This window comes from Simochromis diagramma, unplaced genomic scaffold (genome assembly GCF_900408965.1).
Source record: "Simochromis diagramma unplaced genomic scaffold, fSimDia1.1 OVJJ01000822.1, whole genome shotgun sequence".
Classification (NCBI taxonomy): domain Eukaryota; kingdom Metazoa; phylum Chordata; class Actinopteri; order Cichliformes; family Cichlidae; genus Simochromis; species Simochromis diagramma.
The window spans coordinates 9,515,065-9,533,212 of NW_024387520.1; the positions used below are offsets into that span (position 1 = coordinate 9,515,065).

At 43.6% G+C, this 18,148-nt stretch overlaps 1 protein-coding gene across 16 annotated transcripts in view; it reads left to right on the forward strand.

Annotated features, from left to right (window-relative positions):
- cacna1ba (calcium channel, voltage-dependent, N type, alpha 1B subunit, a) overlaps nucleotides 1-18,148 on the forward strand; it is a 332,183-nt gene that overhangs the window by 225,127 nt on the left and 88,908 nt on the right. For all 16 annotated transcript variants that reach the window (XM_040019432.1, XM_040019434.1, XM_040019438.1 and 13 more), the window contains 6 exons: nucleotides 9,735-9,845; nucleotides 9,941-10,024; nucleotides 10,589-10,594; nucleotides 12,719-12,835; nucleotides 13,011-13,076; nucleotides 13,167-13,258. In XM_040019432.1, the coding sequence (XP_039875366.1) occupies nucleotides 9,735-9,845; nucleotides 9,941-10,024; nucleotides 10,589-10,594; nucleotides 12,719-12,835; nucleotides 13,011-13,076; nucleotides 13,167-13,258 (476 nt within the window). The remainder of the gene's footprint in view (nucleotides 1-9,734; nucleotides 9,846-9,940; nucleotides 10,025-10,588; nucleotides 10,595-12,718; nucleotides 12,836-13,010; nucleotides 13,077-13,166; nucleotides 13,259-18,148) is intronic.

An 18,148-nucleotide genomic window follows, 5' to 3' on the forward strand; every position in this document is an offset into this window, starting at 1 on the left:
GTTTTGGATCATTGTCATGTTGGAAGACCCAGCCTCGTTTCATCTTCAAAGTTCTCACTGATGGAAGGAGGTTTTGGCTCAAAATCTCACGATACATGGCCCCATTCATTCTGTCCTTAACACGGATCAGTCGTCCTGTCCCCTTGGCAGAAAAACAGCCCCATAGCATGATGTTTCCACCCCCATGCTTCACAGTAGGTATGGTGTTCTTGGGATGCAACTCAGTATTCGTCTTCCTCCAAACACGACGAGTTGAGTTTATACCAAAAAGTTCTACTTTGGTTTCATCTGACCACATGACATTCTCCCAATCCTCTGCTGTATCATCCATGTGCTCTCTGGCAAACTTCAGACGGGCCTGGACATGCACTGGCTTCAGCAGCGGAACACGTCTGGCACTGCGGGATTTGATTCCCTGCCGTTGTAGTGTGTTACTGATGGTGACCTTTGTTACTTTGGTCCCAGCTCTCTGCAGGTCATTCACCAGGTCCCCCCGTGTGGTTCTGGGATCTTTGCTCACCGTTCTCATGATCATTTTGACCCCACGGGATGAGATCTTGCGTGGAGCCCCAGATCGATACATACAAGACGTATGTATCATCCATGTGCTCTCTGGCAAACTTCAGACGGGCCTGGACATGCACTGGCTTCAGCAGCGGAACACGTCTTCCATTTTCTGATGATTGCTCCCACAGTTGATTTTTTCACACCAAGCTGCTTGCCTATTGTAGATTCACTCTTCCCAGTCTGGTGCAGGTCTACAATACTTTTCCTGGTGTCCTTCGAAAGCTCTTTGCTCTTGGCCATGGCGGAGTTTGGAGTCTGACTGTTTGAGGCTGTGGACAGGTGTCTTTTATACAGATGATGAGTTCAAACAGGTGCCATTCATACAGGTAACGAGTGGGGGACAGAAAAGCTTCTTACAGAAGACGTTACAGGTCTGTGAGAGCCAGAGATTTTCCTTGTTTGAGGTGACCAAATACTTATTTTCCACCCTAATTTACGGATAAATTCTTTACAAATCCTACCATGTGAATTCATGGATTTTTTTTTCACATTCTGTCTCTCACAGTTGGAGTGTACCTCTGGTGCAAATTACTGACCTCTGTCATCATTTTAAGTGGGGGAACTTGCACAATCGGTGGCTGACTAAATACTTTTTTGCCCCACTGTATATGGAAGCACCAGTGTCTGCAGCTGGGTTATTTGGACATTCACTTGAAGCCATTCAGGCTAGATTCGATCTGAGGAAGAAGCAGACGGAAGCTCTGCGCGACATCATCCCCAGATGTCAGGCGAAGCCCAAGCCCACAGCTAGCTCTCACATGCCCACCGCTCCTCTGCCAACTGGCAAGAGACAGGCACCCACCACTGCAGTGGGTGTGCCACCAGCGGGAGCGCATCCTCTGGCCCAAGCTCCACGGCCTGGAGCAAAGGCCCACTCTCGGGCCCCCGACGGGCCCCCGACGGGACCCGACGCCCAGGAGGAAGAAGCCTCAGCCCTCCTAGCTGTGGTTTCGAGTGGAGAAGGGGGCCGGCGGCAGGGAGACGCTGCTTTTACCCCTCTGTTGCCGCCCAAGAGGTGCCACTTAAGTTCTGTTCAGGTTGTCAGCCCCAGAAGGCACAAACCCCCTGCACACAAAATGCCTCAGGTTGTAACTCCCTGTTCAGGTGTGTTAAATGTTCAGGTGACCACATCACGTGTTCCTGCTGTTTTTCATTGTTGTGCCCCAGGAAAGGTGCCTCCAACAAAATGTATGAATGTACAAGTTCCCATGTTACAATCTGTGAACTTTCAAAAGAGCTCACTAATCCCGAGTCAGCAGATTTCTTTCCTCAGTTTGGAAATATGCTCGCTTTCCAGCCGCGCACGTTTGTCGGAGCACAGAGTGACCGCATTTCATCGCTGCCTCACTCAGTTTCAGCTGGGACGCAGACTGCGTTTCCAGACGACATTATGTTTGTTGGGCATGATGGCATCTATGATCGCTGTAGTGCCACTTGGACTGTTAAAAATGAGAGCGGTGGACTCTCTTTCACCGCCTGTGTGCATCGCATTTCAGTGCTCTATTGTGGATGTTTTTGACAGCTGCTGGAAAAGGGCCTTTCATTTTCGACAATTACGGTTTATTTAGCAGCTATATCTGCTGGTCATATTGGCTTTGATGGGGTGACACCAGGTGCACATCCCCTTGCCATACGTTTTCTGAAAGGGGTTCGCCGGCTGAGACCCGTGCTTAAGTCCTGTGTCCCTGCTTGGGACTTATCTTTGGTGCTGGAGGCCCTTTGTTTGAACCCATTGAGTCTGTGGATATTAAATTTCTTTCATATAAGACTGCATTACTTCTCGCTTTGGCTTCGGCAAGGCGAGTGGGTGACCTTCATGCTCTGTCTGTGCATCCCTCCTGCACACAGTTCTCTCCTGATGGCCACAAGGTCGTATTGCTTTCAAATGCTACCTATTTTCCCAAGATCATGCCTGCATCTTATAGCTCTTAGTTTGAGTTGCTGAGCTTTTGCTCCCCTCCTTTTGCATCTGAGCAGCAGAAGAGGATGCATTCTCTTTGTCCAGTGCGTGTGCTACGCACCTACATTGAGCGCACTCAGAATGTGCGTTTATGTGGCCAGCTGTTTGTCTGCTTCGCTAATCCAAATAGAGGTAGAGGTCTGTCTAAATAGAGGCTGTCCCACTGGATTATAGAAGCTATCTCACTGGCATACGGCACCAGAGGTCTTGCTTTGCCCCAGGGGGTGAGAGCTCATTCCACTTCTGGATGGCAACCTCATGGGCTCTTTTTAAAGAGGTGCCTGTAGCTGATATTTGTGTGGCAGCTAGTTGGGCATCACCGCACACTTTTGTGCGGTTTTATCGGTTGGACGTTACAGCCCCTTCGGTGGCTCATACTGTCCTTTCTGCTGGGTCTACCGCTCACTAAGGATGTCTTGGTCTGATTCCGGTTCGGTGGCTGCTCTGCGGGGCGTGTGTATATGTCCCATACTTATGTGTTGTACAGAGTGAATCGACTGAAAGGGACGAATAGTTATGTCTATAATTTCTGTTCCCTGAAGGAGAGGAACGAGGTACAACACAAGGTGGCCCCACTGAGCAGTTTGGCTCAGTGAAGAGCGGCTATTGAACTGAGGGATGACTGTGATGACAGCGGCTATATGTGCAGGTGGGGCCGTGCGCGTCATCTGCCTTAAAGGTGTGAATAAAGATTTCTTCAGCCAGGACACGCAAGGGCGTGATATCCCATACTTATGTGTTGTACCTTGTTCCTCTCCTTCAGGGAACAGAAGTTATAGACATAACTATTAGTTGTGTAACAAATTCAAATTAACAAATTCAAATTTTATTTGTCACGTACACAGTCATACACAGTACGATATGTAGTGAAATGCTTGGACAACTGCTCGTGACCTAAAGAAAACAAAAAAAAGGAAAGGCTATGAATAAGATAGGAAATAAATATGAAAAATTAAAAAGGGTAAATTTAACTAGGAAGGAATAAAATATAAATTAAGGTTAAAAATGAAATAACTGTACAACACAAATTAGAATGAAGGGTAAATTTAACTGGGAAGAATAAGATAAAATATATAAATTAAAGTTGAAAATAAAATAACTGTACAACAAAATACACAATATAGAACTATATAAGAATGTATGAAGAAATCTAAATATAAATAATATATACACAATAACAGCAGCTGTACAAGTATTAACCGGAAATGAAGAATATAGTGACCAGTGTTGTGCAAAAACAAAGTCCAGAAAGTCCAGTGTGTGTGTAAGAACTGTATGTGTGGGTCAGTACTGTGTGGTGGTGTGATTGAGAGACCGTATCGCCTGCGGGAAGAAGCTCCTCCTCAGTCTCTCTGTGTTGGTCTTCAGGGAGCGGAATCGCTTTCCTGACCTCAACAGAGAGAACAGTCTGTTGTTGGGATGGCTGAGGTCCTTCACGATCTTCCTGGCCTTGGTCCAGCACCGCCTGCTGTAGATTGAGTGCAGGTCAGGGAGCTCGGAGCGGATGGTGCGCTCAGCTGACCGCACAACCCTCTGTAGAGCTCGTCTGTCCTGCATGGTGCTGTTCCCGAACCAGGTTAAGATGTTTCCCGCCAGGATGCTCTCTATGGTGCACGAGTAAAAGTTCCTGAGCACCTTGGAGGGCAGTTGGAAGTCTCTCAAGCGTCTGAGGTGGTAGAGACGCTGTCGGGCCTTTTTCACCACGGTGTTGATGTGACAGGACCATGACAGGTCCTGCGTGATGTGAACTCCGAGGTATTTGAAGCTGTCCACTCTCTCCACTGGGCACTCGTTGATGACGGGGGTCTGGTAGTTCCTCTCCTGCTTTGTGCTGAAGTCCACTATCAGCTCCTTTGTCTTACTGACGTTTAGAAGGAGGTTGTTCCTCTGGCACCAGTTCTCCAGATTCCTAATCTCCTTCAGGTAGGCCGTCTCGTTGTTATCAGAGATCAGGCCCACCACGACGGTGTCGTCAGCAAACTTGATGATGGTGGTGGAGCTGGTAGTGGCCACACAGTCATATGTGTACAAAGAGTACAGCAGGGGGCTCAGAACACACCCCTGGGGGGCTCCAGTGCTGAGAGTGGTGGAGGCTGAGACATGTCCGCCCATCCTTACTGCCTGTGGTCTGCCAGTTAGGAAGTTGGAGATCCACTGACACATAGATGAGCTGAGTCCCAGATGCTCCAGCTTGGTGGTGAGTGTGGAGGGAATTATGGTGTTAAATGCAGAGCTGTAGTCTATGAAGAGCATTTTAACATAATTCCCCCTTCTAGTGTCCAAGTGAGTGAGTGATGTGTGGAGGAGATGAGAGATGGCATCGTCTGTGGAACGATTTGGACGGTAAGCGAACTGTAGTGGGTCCAGTGTGTCTGGTAGTGAAGAAATGATGAAGTCTCTGACCAGGCGTTCAAAGCACTTCATCACTACTGAGGTGAGGGCTACAGGGCGATAGTCATTGAGAGAAGCAGGGTGGGGTTTCTTCGGGACAGGAACAATGATGGACTCTTTGAAGCATGTGGGGATCACCGACTGAGATAAAGAGATGTTGAATATCTCAGTGAACACAGGAGCTAGCTGGTATGCGCAGTCTCTTAGGATACGACCTGGGATGCCGTCTGGTCCTGCTGCTTTCCTGGTGTTCACTCTCTTGAAGGCTCTCCTTACTTCATGCTCGGAGATGACGAGCACGTTTCCGGTGCTGGCAGCATCTTCCTGTCTGCAGCCGTTAGCGCCGCTAACACTAGCATTGTTGGAGACCTTAGCTGCAGCCTCGAAGCGAGCATAGAAAGTGTTCAGCTCGTCTGCCAGAGTCACGGCCGCGTTCGTCATACCGGTTGTTGGTGCTTTGTAGTCCGTTATTGTCCTTAGTCCCCGCCACAGGCTCCTAGAGTCACTCTGTTGGAGTTGTGACTCTAGTTTCCTCCCGTAGCGCTGCTTCGCCTCTTTCACCGCCCTCCGCACGTTATATGACGCGGCTTTGTACGGGTCCATGTCCCCCGTCATGAGTCCCGTGTTGTAGGCAGCGGTGCGGGATCTCAGAGCGTCGCGGATGGTTTTATCCACCCACGGCTTCTGGTTGGGAAACGTTGTGATAGTCTTTGTCTCCACGGTATCATCCGCTAGTTTCCCGATGAATCCCACAACCGCTTCCGTAAACACGTTGATGTCATCGTCGGAGCTGTTCCTGAACATGCCCCAGTCTGCGTCATCGAGTGCGTCCTGTAACGCGGCCACAGATTGGTCCGTCCAGCGCGCGACCTTCCTCTGAACCGGAACTTCCTGTTTCAGCCTTTGTTTGTATTTTGGCATGAGGAAAATGGCGGCGTGATCAGATTTGCCAAACGGGGGGCGTGATTGTGCCTTGTAGCCGTCCTTGACCGTAGTGTAGCAGTGGTCCAGTGTCCTTTCACCTCTGGTGGGGCAGGTGATGTGTTGATAAAAGTTCGGCGCTGCGCGTTTGAGGTTGGCGCTATTAAAGTCCCCCGTCACAATAAGCGCAGCGTCCCGGTGTTGTGTCTGGTGCTGTGTGAGTGCCTCATGCAGCTCGCATAAGGCGGTGACCGTGTCCGCTTGTGGTGGAATATAAACGGCACTTACAATGACCGATGTAAATTCCCGAGGTAGATAAAAAGGACGACACATGATGGACAGTAGTTCCAGATTTGGTGTGCAGGAGCGTGTGAGAGGAACAACGTTCGCACTGTTGCACCAGTTGTTGTTCACCATTAAACACACGCCGCCTCCCCTTGACTTCCCCGAGTCCCGTGTCCTGTCCATGCGGTGAACCGAGAAGAACTCGGCCGGCTGGATGGCGTGGTCCGGCACCGCTGGGTTCAGCCATGTCTCGGTGAAGCAGAGGAGATTGCAGTCCCGAATGTCTCTCTGGAACTTTATCCTGGCCCTGAGGTCGTCAAGCTTGTTCTCCAGTGACTGGACGTTGGCGAACAGGATGCTAGGCAGAGGTGTGCGGTGTGCACGAGCTCTCAGCCTGTTCCTGACGCCGGCTCGCTTCCCTCTAGGCCGCCGCCGCTTCCCTTTGTTCTCCCTCGAGATCTCACTCGGCCAGCTCGGGTCCGGAGTTAAAAACTTCGAATTGTGAGTACATTGTATACCAATAGAAACAAGAGTGTCACTGTCATACCTAATGTACCCAATGGTGATGATTTTGCCGATTTAGAAACGCTGAAAACTAACTTAAAAAACAAAGACAAAGAAAAAGTGGTCGGAGCAGTCGTGACGGCAGCCGACCTCACCGGCGCCATCTAACAGTGTAGAACAGGTCCTCGGGATATTCACCTTTTGAAAATGATTTTGATAGGAGTTAGGGTCTTGGATTTAGAAGCAATTGTTCAACAGGTGCACCGAGGCAGATTTGACAGGGTTTTGCCACAGAGTAGTTGTATATCAGTAGTTAGTCCTGGACAACTGGATCAAGCATTCTGATTGGCCCATGAAATTCAGGCTTCTGTTTGATTGGTGGATTTGTTTTTAGCAGATAGGTGGTTCAAACCTGGGCATTTGGAGTCAGTTGATGACTTTAAGAATCATCCTTTCTGACTGGATCATTAAAACTTACAGCATTGATCTTTCTGTAGTGAATTCTCCCACATTTCAGTGATTTGGTGATTAAAAGAATATGAACTTTTAATATTCATTCAGATGCTTTGTGACTCAAAACTGCTTTCAAACTTCTTCTGTGTTAACATCAGCCTTTAGCAGTTCTGCACTTTTGTTTTCAGGTGAATAATTCTGTATTTTTCATCTCATTAAACATTTTTTTACTTAAATTCAGCATTTATATCATTTCAGCTCAAAACATTCAGCTATCAGCAATCACACTGCAGTTTCTTCAGAAAATGGATTTTCTAGTTTTCATTAGCAATTTAGCAACGTTGATGGTGGTGGTGGATGTGTCTATGTGTGAGTGAAAGGGAGAGGGAGAGCGAGAGACAGATTTTGTGTTATAACTTTCGTGTTAGACACACGCAAGTGTGAGCACCGTATAGTGTGAGACCCTGCATTGTGCTCTACGAACTTCTAACCCCTGAGAGTCAATCATACAGTTTGAGCAGGAGCTGAATAACGCGACTGAAAAAATCGCACAGTGTATGCCCAGCTTAAGGTAAAAAGAACTGATCCTAGCACTGAACCCTGTTGAACACCATAATTAACCTTAGTGTGTGAAGAGGACTCTCCATTTACAAAAAATAGGACTGTTAAATAACACAGACCACTGTCCACTGTCTGAGGCCATAAGAAGATTGTAACCTTGACTAATGCTTTTTCTGGACTGTACAGTACTGTTTCTGTACAGAAGAGAATGTTTAACAATCTAGTGTTTTACTCTTTGCTGCAGTTGTACATTCTATTCTGTCTTTTAATTTTTGTTTAAAACTTTTTTTGCTAATTTGTGCTTTGTTTTTGGTGGTCTGGGAGGTGACACAGGCTACTTTCACACTAATGCGTTTTTGTTTGAAAACGCATAGTTTTCTCTCCGTTTTGGCCTCCCGTCCACACTGAGACAACGTTTTCACTCATGGAAAGCGCTCTATAAAATGCATACATTTGAAAACGTTGCTTTCGTGTCGCAGTGTGGACGCAGACTTTATAAAACGATGACGCATGTCAGTCATATGATGCAGTCATGTGTCCAATTAAACAGAGATAGCGGAGGGCATTATACAGCAGTTGTTTTGTTTGCTCTCAATTTTGACAGCCCTATTAAAGATTGATATCAGTCTGTACATGCTCCAGATAGCTTTTCTTAAAATTCTTTAATTCTCACTCGCTTTTGCAACTTTGTACTTTTGTGTTACTCGCAGCAACAACTCCTCCTCATTGTTAGTCCATTTAAAAAACTCTGTTTTCCTGTGGGACTGTGTTTCTTGTTCCTTGCGACTGTGGACGTAGCCACAGTCCCAAGGGGATGGGGTTTTGGAGGGATAATAGTCCCATAATAGTCAAACACAAAGGGGCCCGGAGGTAATCCCTGATGAAACCCTACCCCCACCTTGAATCTTTCATTTCTACGTGTGAATTTCAAATTTTTTCTAATTTATACCATTGAGACCTGCTCTTAAAAACTAACATAGATGTAGCACTGTTTTTGTAGATGTTTTAAGAAATATGTGCGCAAAGTTTTTAGAACATGTTTAATTTAGTGGCATCTTGTACAGAACGTGATTTCGCCAAGATGCGATTAGTAGAATCAGTTAGCTAACTGAATTAGTTTCTGTTAGCTAACTAGCATCAGACCCAGTTCTTCATTGTCTGACTAGCTACACTGACATGGGAAAATCCACCTGTTAGCCTTAAGGTTCAGGTTTGTAAAAAACGTTTTGAATAAGGACAGTGTGGAAGACAGCCCGTTTGATTCAGGTGACAGGTGGTTTACCGGGCCAACAAGCTAGAGTCAAAAACTCTTATTTTCCTCATCTAGCAGGGTGTTCAAAGCAGCGCAATCAGGTGATGCGATAAGTGGTATTTTATGGAATAAAACAATCTTTCTTTTCCCAAGCAGATCCAAACAGTTTACACTAGTGATTAATACATTCACATCACATCACAAACATAACTGTGTTTTTTTTTTTTTTTTACTGAAGCACAATCAGGAAATACATCAGCATATCTGCAGGAAAAATTGGTTAATATGTGTGGTAGGCGGAATTTCTGTTTCACTGCAACTAGCCAGACAACAGAGAGCCACTGAATGCTTGACAGTCAGAGAAAAGTGAATAGTGTATCCTTAGTTTTAACTTAAAATTCATGGTTGCAGCAAAGGGCAGCACAAAAGTAATCCACTTAAACTGATTTTTAGTTTTAGTGTCCTTTATTTACCCTGAGTTATTGTTTTTGTTAGTAGTTAGCTAACACAAACAGTGTCAGTCTATTACTAGCAACTAACCAACCCGGTGATGTCACATGTTTTAAAATCTTTAAGCATGTATTTCTTGAGTCCGGCTATAGAGTTATAGTTATGTCAGTTTTTGAGAACAGGATATGTTATAAATTAGCCTTTCTACATGTATTGTCCACTTTTCTTCCATCTGTATCAAGATTTTCATATTTTAAGCACTATGGGGTATAGTCTCCATATAATGGACATAGAAGGAATGCATTAGCCTGACACACTGAGGAGGAAAAGCTAATCGTTATTCGTCACCTTAAAATGTGCCTTAACGTCTCATTTGCCCTTCTCTTGTAGTTCTATGGAGCTCCAGAGTTCTATGAAGTAATGCTAAAGAACCTCAACATAGTGTTCACCACTCTCTTCTCTCTGGAATGTATTCTCAAGATCATTGCTTTTGGGCCATTGGTGGGTAGTCATTATAAAGCAACTCTAAATACTCTTAAAGGTAAAGCACAGCTCCTGATTTTATTGTTTTTTGTTTTTTTGCTTTTTTTCTTCAGAACTACCTAAAGGATGCTTGGAACGTGTTTGACTTTGTGACAGTGTTGGGAAGCATTACTGATATCCTGGTGACGGAAATCAATGTAAGAGCACTTTTTCCCCACCCACCTCACTCTCACTTAAATATTTCATGGGATACATAAAAACACTGCAGTTTAGAAAATTAACTGGGGCTTAGCAAGCAAGCTAACTAGCCAGTGGTCAGTCACATGGCAGAGTCGTGACAGAGGCTATATAGCTGGGGAAAAGGAAAGGATTTGAGGTAGTCATGTTTTGATACGATGCAATAATTACAGGACAGGTGTTTTTCTGAATCCACATTAGAGAGTAACCTTCAATGTGTGATATTTGGCTGAGTTATATTTTAGTGTTTTTGCATATTTTGTGGGTAGTTTCTTTATTTATTCCAGACTTTTCAGTCTACTATAAGTATATCTATATTATACTATACTATAAGTATATCTCTGTACACATGTGTGTATATGTATCTGCATACGATTATTTGCTGATTGTTATCAGTTTATGCTGTACAGTATGACTGTTTGTGTTCTCTTGCCTCTCTTTCCCAACTCTTTCTGTCATTCTACACATTTGTTGTTGATTGTCGTCAATGGTGTTGGCATGCCATGGTCCAAAAACATCACTAGACTACGGTGAGTGGGTTTCTGTAAATAAAACTGTCCTATGATAAAAACATTTTCATGCTGGTGATGTAGGGAAAAGAAACCCTATAAACCTGCAGTTTACATCTTGCTAGCAGTCTAATGAACTTCTAGCAAGATTTAAACTGCATCTTAAGTCAGTAAACTTTATTTTACCCACAATATTTTTTGGATTGTCTTTAGACTTCACAAAAACATATTAGGGGACATCAGTACTTGATAGCCATGGTATCCAGGCTAAGAACATGTAACATACTTTAAATAAATAGTTTTAAATAAATAAACACTGTAAAATTCAAGTTTTTGCAATATGTGTATATATATCCACACACACACACACACATCCATTGAATGTCTCCCTAATTCTGAGTTCTCAAGGTTGGCAAGTACGGGGAATCACCCCATACTTGCTTAATTGGCGCAATTAAATTAACTTTAATGCACATGTAAAAAACAAAAACAAAACCAAAAAACACAGAAATCAATTATTTTTATACAATAATTTAATAGATTCAACATCTTTCTTCAACAGAATTGCAGACTGCACAGATGGTACCCTACCAAAGGAAAAAGTACTATAGCTTACTAGGGTATATATTAGACTTAATTGTTGCTGTATACAGTGATGGACTTCTATACATTTTACATCAGATTAAAACTTTGGGTGTAAGATTCAGATAATTATTTATTAAAAACAAGACATTTTAAATGAGAATAAGAAAGAAAAGTATTTCTTTGTACCCCTCTTTCCCTGTTAATGCCCTACCTGCCCCCCTGGCAAAACCTTGCTAGACCCGCCCCCGCACAGTTACCAGCCGTCAGCTACATAGAAAAGGATCCTGTTGTAGAAAGTAATATTAAATAAATTCTAACAACAGCTTATCAAGCTTAAACGTGCTGCTGTTGTTCAGCCCCTGGTTTCCTCTTTCTGGTGCAAAGTGGGCCAAAAACAAACAAGAGAGACGGGAGTCGCGAAAGAAAAACTGATCAGCTGATCATTGATCAGTTTCATGATTGAAGTAGCAACAGGAGAGGGAGGGAGAGAGAAGAGGCGCATACTGCTCCGTAAGGTTATGACCTGAGTTATGCTATGTCTCTCGTTTTGTGAGGTGCTTTTGTGATATTTAATGGATGTGATTACATTTTTTTATTTCTCTCCGATATCCAATTCAGGAATTTAGGTCAGTATCGGACCGATACGTAATATCGGATCGGTCCATCCCTAGTCGTTGATGGTCATGATAATTGCGTATTAATGATCAAGAAACTGATCCCATGAGAAAAAATATTTTCTGCTTCAAATTGATGCCATTTAGGTATCTAAAAATCTTAGACAGGTTTGAATCTCAGTGAAAATGTCGTGAATGTGATAAATAAAAAGGACGTTACCTCGGATTTTTGAATTGATAACATCGGTGGATCTACTAAATACCTTGGACAAGTTTGACTCTGGGTGGCTGTAGCTCCGGTGGCAGAGCAGGTCACCTACAAACTGGAAAATTTGCGGTTCAATCCCAGTCTGCATGCCAAATGTCGTTGGTCAAGATACTAACCCCATGTTGCTCTCCAATGCATCCATTGGAGTATGAATGCCTGTGAATGTTAGATAGTAAGCAATAAGAACCAGCTTAGAAAAAAGTGCTTGGGTGAATGTACAAGTTGTATAAAGTACTTTGAGTGCTCAGAGTAGAAAAGCGCTAAATAAGAACCAGTCAATTTACCATTCACTCCCGGTGACCTTAACCTCAAGATCAGAGAAAGTTTTCTGAAAATCTTGTGAATGTAATAACTTGAGAACTATGTCACATAAGATTTCAAAATTGGTACCATAGGTGTGTTTACTAGGAGGCTTCCTTTGCTCCTTTGTCAACCAGTCTGTGCACTCTTGTCTAAGGTTATGAGTAAATGGAGCCATCTGGAAAACCTTTGTGCCCCCTTTTAGTGATAATTCTTAAAGCACTGTGATGAACAGCATTTAGCGATCTTGAATGTATTGACCTTGTATGCTTTTGCCACATGTGATTGTTTGTAACCAGCTGACTTCCATAAGTGTGTTTAACATTGAGCAATGATATTTAGTGGGTAAGTGCTCCCTATCTTATCTGTGTCTAACAGGACAGGCTGCTCAACCTGAGCTTTCTGAGGCTCTTTAGAGCTGCTCGACTCATAAAGCTGCTGAGGCAGGGATACACCATCCGCATTTTGCTGTGGACCTTTGTTCAGTCTTTTAAGGTGCTCTTAAACAGTACAATGCTTACACATTCTTGACTAGCCCTGATATTCACATTTTCTGTACACTTCCAAAGCCACATACAGCAATTTCCTGCACACACTTCTACACTGCCTAGAAGAACTCAGAGTGGGTATTTAAAATGAAATACGTTTTGTTTCCTGTTGTTGCCTTTAGGCCCTGCCTTATGTTTGTCTACTGATTGCCATGCTGTTCTTTATCTACGCCATCATTGGAATGCAGGTGTGTGATGCTACTCGGTCAGAGAATGTGATATTCATGCAGTAATTTACCATTACAATATTGTGGCCTGAATCCATGTTTCTGCTCTAGGTGTTTGGCAACATTGAGCTGAATGAGGATACAGCTATAAATCACCACAACAACTTCCGCACATTCCTTCAGGCTCTCATGCTACTGTTCAGGTATACATAACTTAAATATATACATTGGTCCATGAGCACATTAAGCAAATAGTTTTATCACTCAGTTGTAAATGCTGATCGGGTTTGCTGTCATCTCACCAGGCAGTTTGTCAATGTGATAGTGCCTGAAGATGGCTGTTCAATGATTGTCATTCACAGTGGACATAGATGGCCTATTTTACTTGTTTTCAAACCATCTGTCCTCTGGGTCCAAAGTATGAACATTGGTAGTGTCCTTTATCCTTTAGCTCCAGATGTACAGCTGAGTCTTGTTGTGTCGAGGGGGCTCTTATATGTTGAAGCCATCCATTTATGGAGTGGCTGTTTGGTTGCTCCAACGTAGAGGTCCAAGCGCTCCTCGCTGCACTGCACATAATAAATTGCAAGCTCACAAAAAAGTTTTGTCTCACTCCTATTTCTTCTTGTTGCATGTTGAAGCTCTACTTGGAACCTTGTTAAAGTCCAACCATCCGGGCACTTGGTTATGGCGTTCCATCTTGCATCCTGCTGTTATGTGCAGGATTGTCTCAGGGGCATCTTTACACAGCCTTCACCTGGGGTCTTGCCTGGTATGGTAGACGTGAGCATGTGGTTGGTTGGGGCCATCTTCCTGATATTTGTTGTCTCATCCTGGACCGTGGTGCTAACACTCACCAGTTCCCGGCCTCCTTCCTTCCATTTAGCATACAGCTTCAGGGTGCTGGACTTGGACTGAAACCCTCCATGAATGATCAGGAGCTTCCTTGTCTTGATGTCAGTGGCCTTCTATGTCCTCCTTTCCCCAGCTTATTGTCCCAGCAGGGTTAATCATGGGCAGGGCGTAAGTGTTGATACCCCAGATCTTGTTCTTACCGTTCAGCTGACTCATCAGGACTTGCCTGACCCTCTGCAGGTACTTGGTGGTTGCAGCTTTGCCAGCAGCCTCGTCATGGTTTCCATTTTCCTGCGGGATCCCCAGGTATTTGTAGTGGTCCTTTATGTCTGCATTGTTGCCTAGTTCGATCCCCCTTACTTCTGACTACCTTCCCTCTCTTTGTTATTGTTGGGTCTGTGTTTCCACAAGCCCCGCTAGTTTAGAGACTTATTAATCATGAAGAACACAAGACAATCAATTTACTTGCAAGGGAGGCCTCGTCAGTATCTCAGGAACGCACTTCGTATCCTACCACAAAATGACCCCAAATCCGGCCTCCGCTTGCTGCCTTTTATTGGGAAAACAGTTCAAACAATATACACCACAGCAAAAGCATCTCCCACCGTAAAACCCCCCAATGGTTCTAAGACAAGGCACTATGTGTGTGTATGTGTAAACATCTATATGCATGTGCAAGAACGTGTGTGTGTGTGTGTGTGTATGTGAGAATGTGTGTATGTGTGTGTGTATGCATGTGAGAATGTGTGTCTGTGTGTGTGTGTGTGTTTGAGTGAGTGTGTGAGAATGTGTCTCTCTGTGTGCGTGACTTCCAACTGTTTCTAACAACATTCTTAGTCATAAAATGGTAATCTCCCCCACACCCAATATATGGTTCAATTTCTGTATTGGTTCACCATGCAGAACACAGTGAAGCCACAAAAGGGCAGGAAGCTTACCACACAAGAATCAGATCTTTCAGATAGGATGTATCTGCAATAAAACCTCACCCAGCACAGAGTGGCTGGAGAGGTGGTCAGAGACAAAGGAATGGCTTTGATCCTACTGCTTGAACTAAGACTTTACAAATTTAGGAACCACAATGACACATTCAACAATTTGACTTAACATTCCCCCCTTTTTGTCATTGTATACTTAAATTTCAACTTATGCACCCTTGTTTTTGGCAGTGTCAGTGTAGATTTCATTCATACACAGCTCCTCACGTCTCATTCACCTCCTATTGCAGCAAAAGTTCACAGTTAATTTCATGTAAGCAGTTAACCTGCTTCTAATTGATCTCATACATAGTAACCTACATCCTGCAAGTAAACAAATGAGTGTCAACAGTCAAACAAAAAGAATCAACATTCTCAAAAATCATATGTCACTACAATCCAAACGTATACAGACATAGGCATTCAAACACATCAGTTGATTTTATTGTTTGTCCATGTGGCTTTCAGCTAACTTCAAAGCTGTAGCCTGGTCAAAACCCTTCTTTATGACTCCTATCAACCACCCCAAATCTTCTCACTGTAGGCATCCTGTGGGGGTTAGCGTCAACTGGTGAATTATCTGCATTTACAACTCTTCTCCTGTCCTGTTGTCACCACAGAAAAAGATTTTTAAAAGGAAATTGGATCAAGTTGTTTATGATCTTCTCCCCCCTTTTTGAGTCATGTCCATCCATGGCTCAAAACTTCAAACAGCTTAGAGAAGTTGACATGATGCAAATGTAGACAAAAGGCTCGTCTGTTTACATCTCTCCCTCGCAGAAAGCTTCTCTGCAGTGCATCAAATCTGCATGGCAAAATGACACACTTTAGGTAATCTTTTCCCACCCTTGGGAAAAGTGGTGTCAGCCATTTCCCAGTCTCCTAGCATCTGTGCTTTACACAGAACCACAATTCCATCGTTGGACTTCCTCTGCACTGTCACTTTTGGAGCTTGGCACGCTCCCTTCATCCTCCAGGTCCTCATGTTCCAACGCTGCGAACGATTTAAGGCAGAGCACGTCGTACACCTTAGTTGTCTTCCTCAACATCAACGTCGAATCTCTTTCATTTTATTTAAGATTTTGCTGTGCAAACTCTCCGCATGACAATCTCCTGGAAGCCTAATAGCACAGGTCTCTGCGCGATGTCTGCTGTGCTGAAGGTGATCTCTGATCCCCCTGAAGCCTCTCTCCTGGCCTCAGCTTCCATCTTGTGGACGATCTTCCTTACTCGCTTCTTCTCATGCTACCTCATGACACCTGCAAATTAAAAAATGACACTCCTCTTGTGCCACACGGCTCTCGCCATGTGTCAACTCCCCAATGAGACATGCACAAGAATGTTGCACATTCTCTCTAAAACAATCTCCATGGTTTCCCACTTGGAGCAGCCATACTCCAACCTGTAACCCTGTGTAAAAACATTAGTCAGCAGTTACATGTTTAGCTTGTTTAACTTCCAGCTCCACCCGGAGCCTGTATCCTAGAAGATAAAGTTTTTAAGTTAAAACAACTCACATTTGCAACCAACAGCAACTCATAAGTGTAATAAAGTATTCAGCATCACAGAGACAAGGATCATTGCAGGTTTATTCTAACCTCATTAAACCCCTACTTTTTTCCATAATTTGCTCCAAATCATTAAACATCTCATCGTCATTCCACATTGTAATCAGTGACTTTCCTTAAGTTTGTCACTCACCATGAGCCCCAATAGTGGTGACTATTCTGTAACCACTGCACATCTGTTCAATTGTCACTTGTCTGTCTGTGCTGAATCCTTTACAAGCAGTCTTAAAGGAAACACAAACATTAGCCAAATACACGGATCATCCTGGTGGTCAGGCGTCCGTCATCCAGATTCCAGAGGTGCTGTAAAAGGTCATAAAGTTAACACTCCGCTGTAAAAAGAAGTAACACTGGTGTCAAACACAGTATCACACTGCTTTCACTTTTCCCCTGTAACATTCACATTTTCTGCAACAACACAGTGTAATTTCATCACCAACATATAGCCTGTAACCACAGTTTTCTTCACACAAAAACTCAGTAATCCTGTTGTAGAAAAACATCAAGTTGTGTGTCAATACTGTAAATCACATGATCAAATCACATGATTAACCCTCTGCTGTAGAAAAGAAATGTAAATGTTAGCGCTGCACAGGTGTATACACTCTTTCTCACAGTGACTTCTGTGAGCAACACAAGCCCATGAATAACACACCACTGGTAAATTCACAGACACAGAAAGTGGCATTTAAAGGTTAAATCGGCACGGCCCAAAGCTCATGCAACCTAGGATGTTGCCGTCATCTTTCTGCTCCTGCAAAAAGAAACACACATAGATTCATCCACCCCACCCTTTGTCCTGTCTAGGTGGAGGTTAACCTTAAGTAGTGGTCAAGTCAGTCAAGTCTTGTCAGCTTTCACCAGTCCAGTCAGTTTCCCTTTTTTTTCACTCATTCATTCACTCAGTTATTCTTTCTTTTACTGATAGTGGAAATTATCGTCGCATTTCGTTTCTACCCTCAGCAAAACCGACGACATTTCAAAAAGAAAAAGAAGAATTTTAGATCGGATTGCCTTGCTGAATCCTTTTGGACAGGGACTTGTTTCCTTAATTGTCCCAGATAAGCGACTTTCTCCTGAGCCCATTTTAATTTTGGAGAAACTCACTTTGCAACTGTTCGCAACATGTTGTGTAGTTCTTCCTATTCAAACGTTCAGATCTGCTTAGATGACAGAAAAATTATCAAACAAAACTTTCAGTGCACTGTGAAAGTAACAAAATAAAAAGAATAAAAGAAAGGAAAGGAAAGGAAGGAAAGGCCTTGTTAAATCATGACATGTGTTCTTCATCTCAGGGAGGAAATCATACCAAACCTAATTGGCAGACTCAATTTAGTAACAAAAGACAAATCATCAGCCAGTTTAAACTCAAACATTTATCCATTCAGCCACACGCAACATACAGCATAACCCTGTTGTCTCATCACATAATAAGTTTCTTCTCATGTAACCAAATGTGTGCCATGTTAAAACTTCTTCACACACCAGAAACTCAACAATCAGCTCACACAGCTCATTCATGCAAAACCCCTCATCAGCATTCTGTTTTCTCCCTATATGATGCAACCATCTGTCCTACTAACAATATTCAGTCCACTAGTCTATGTACCACTTTCATCTTACTAGTGACTTGGACAAGATGACAAACAGAATCTCATGCTTAAGATGATGTCTGGTCTTCATGAGTTTCATT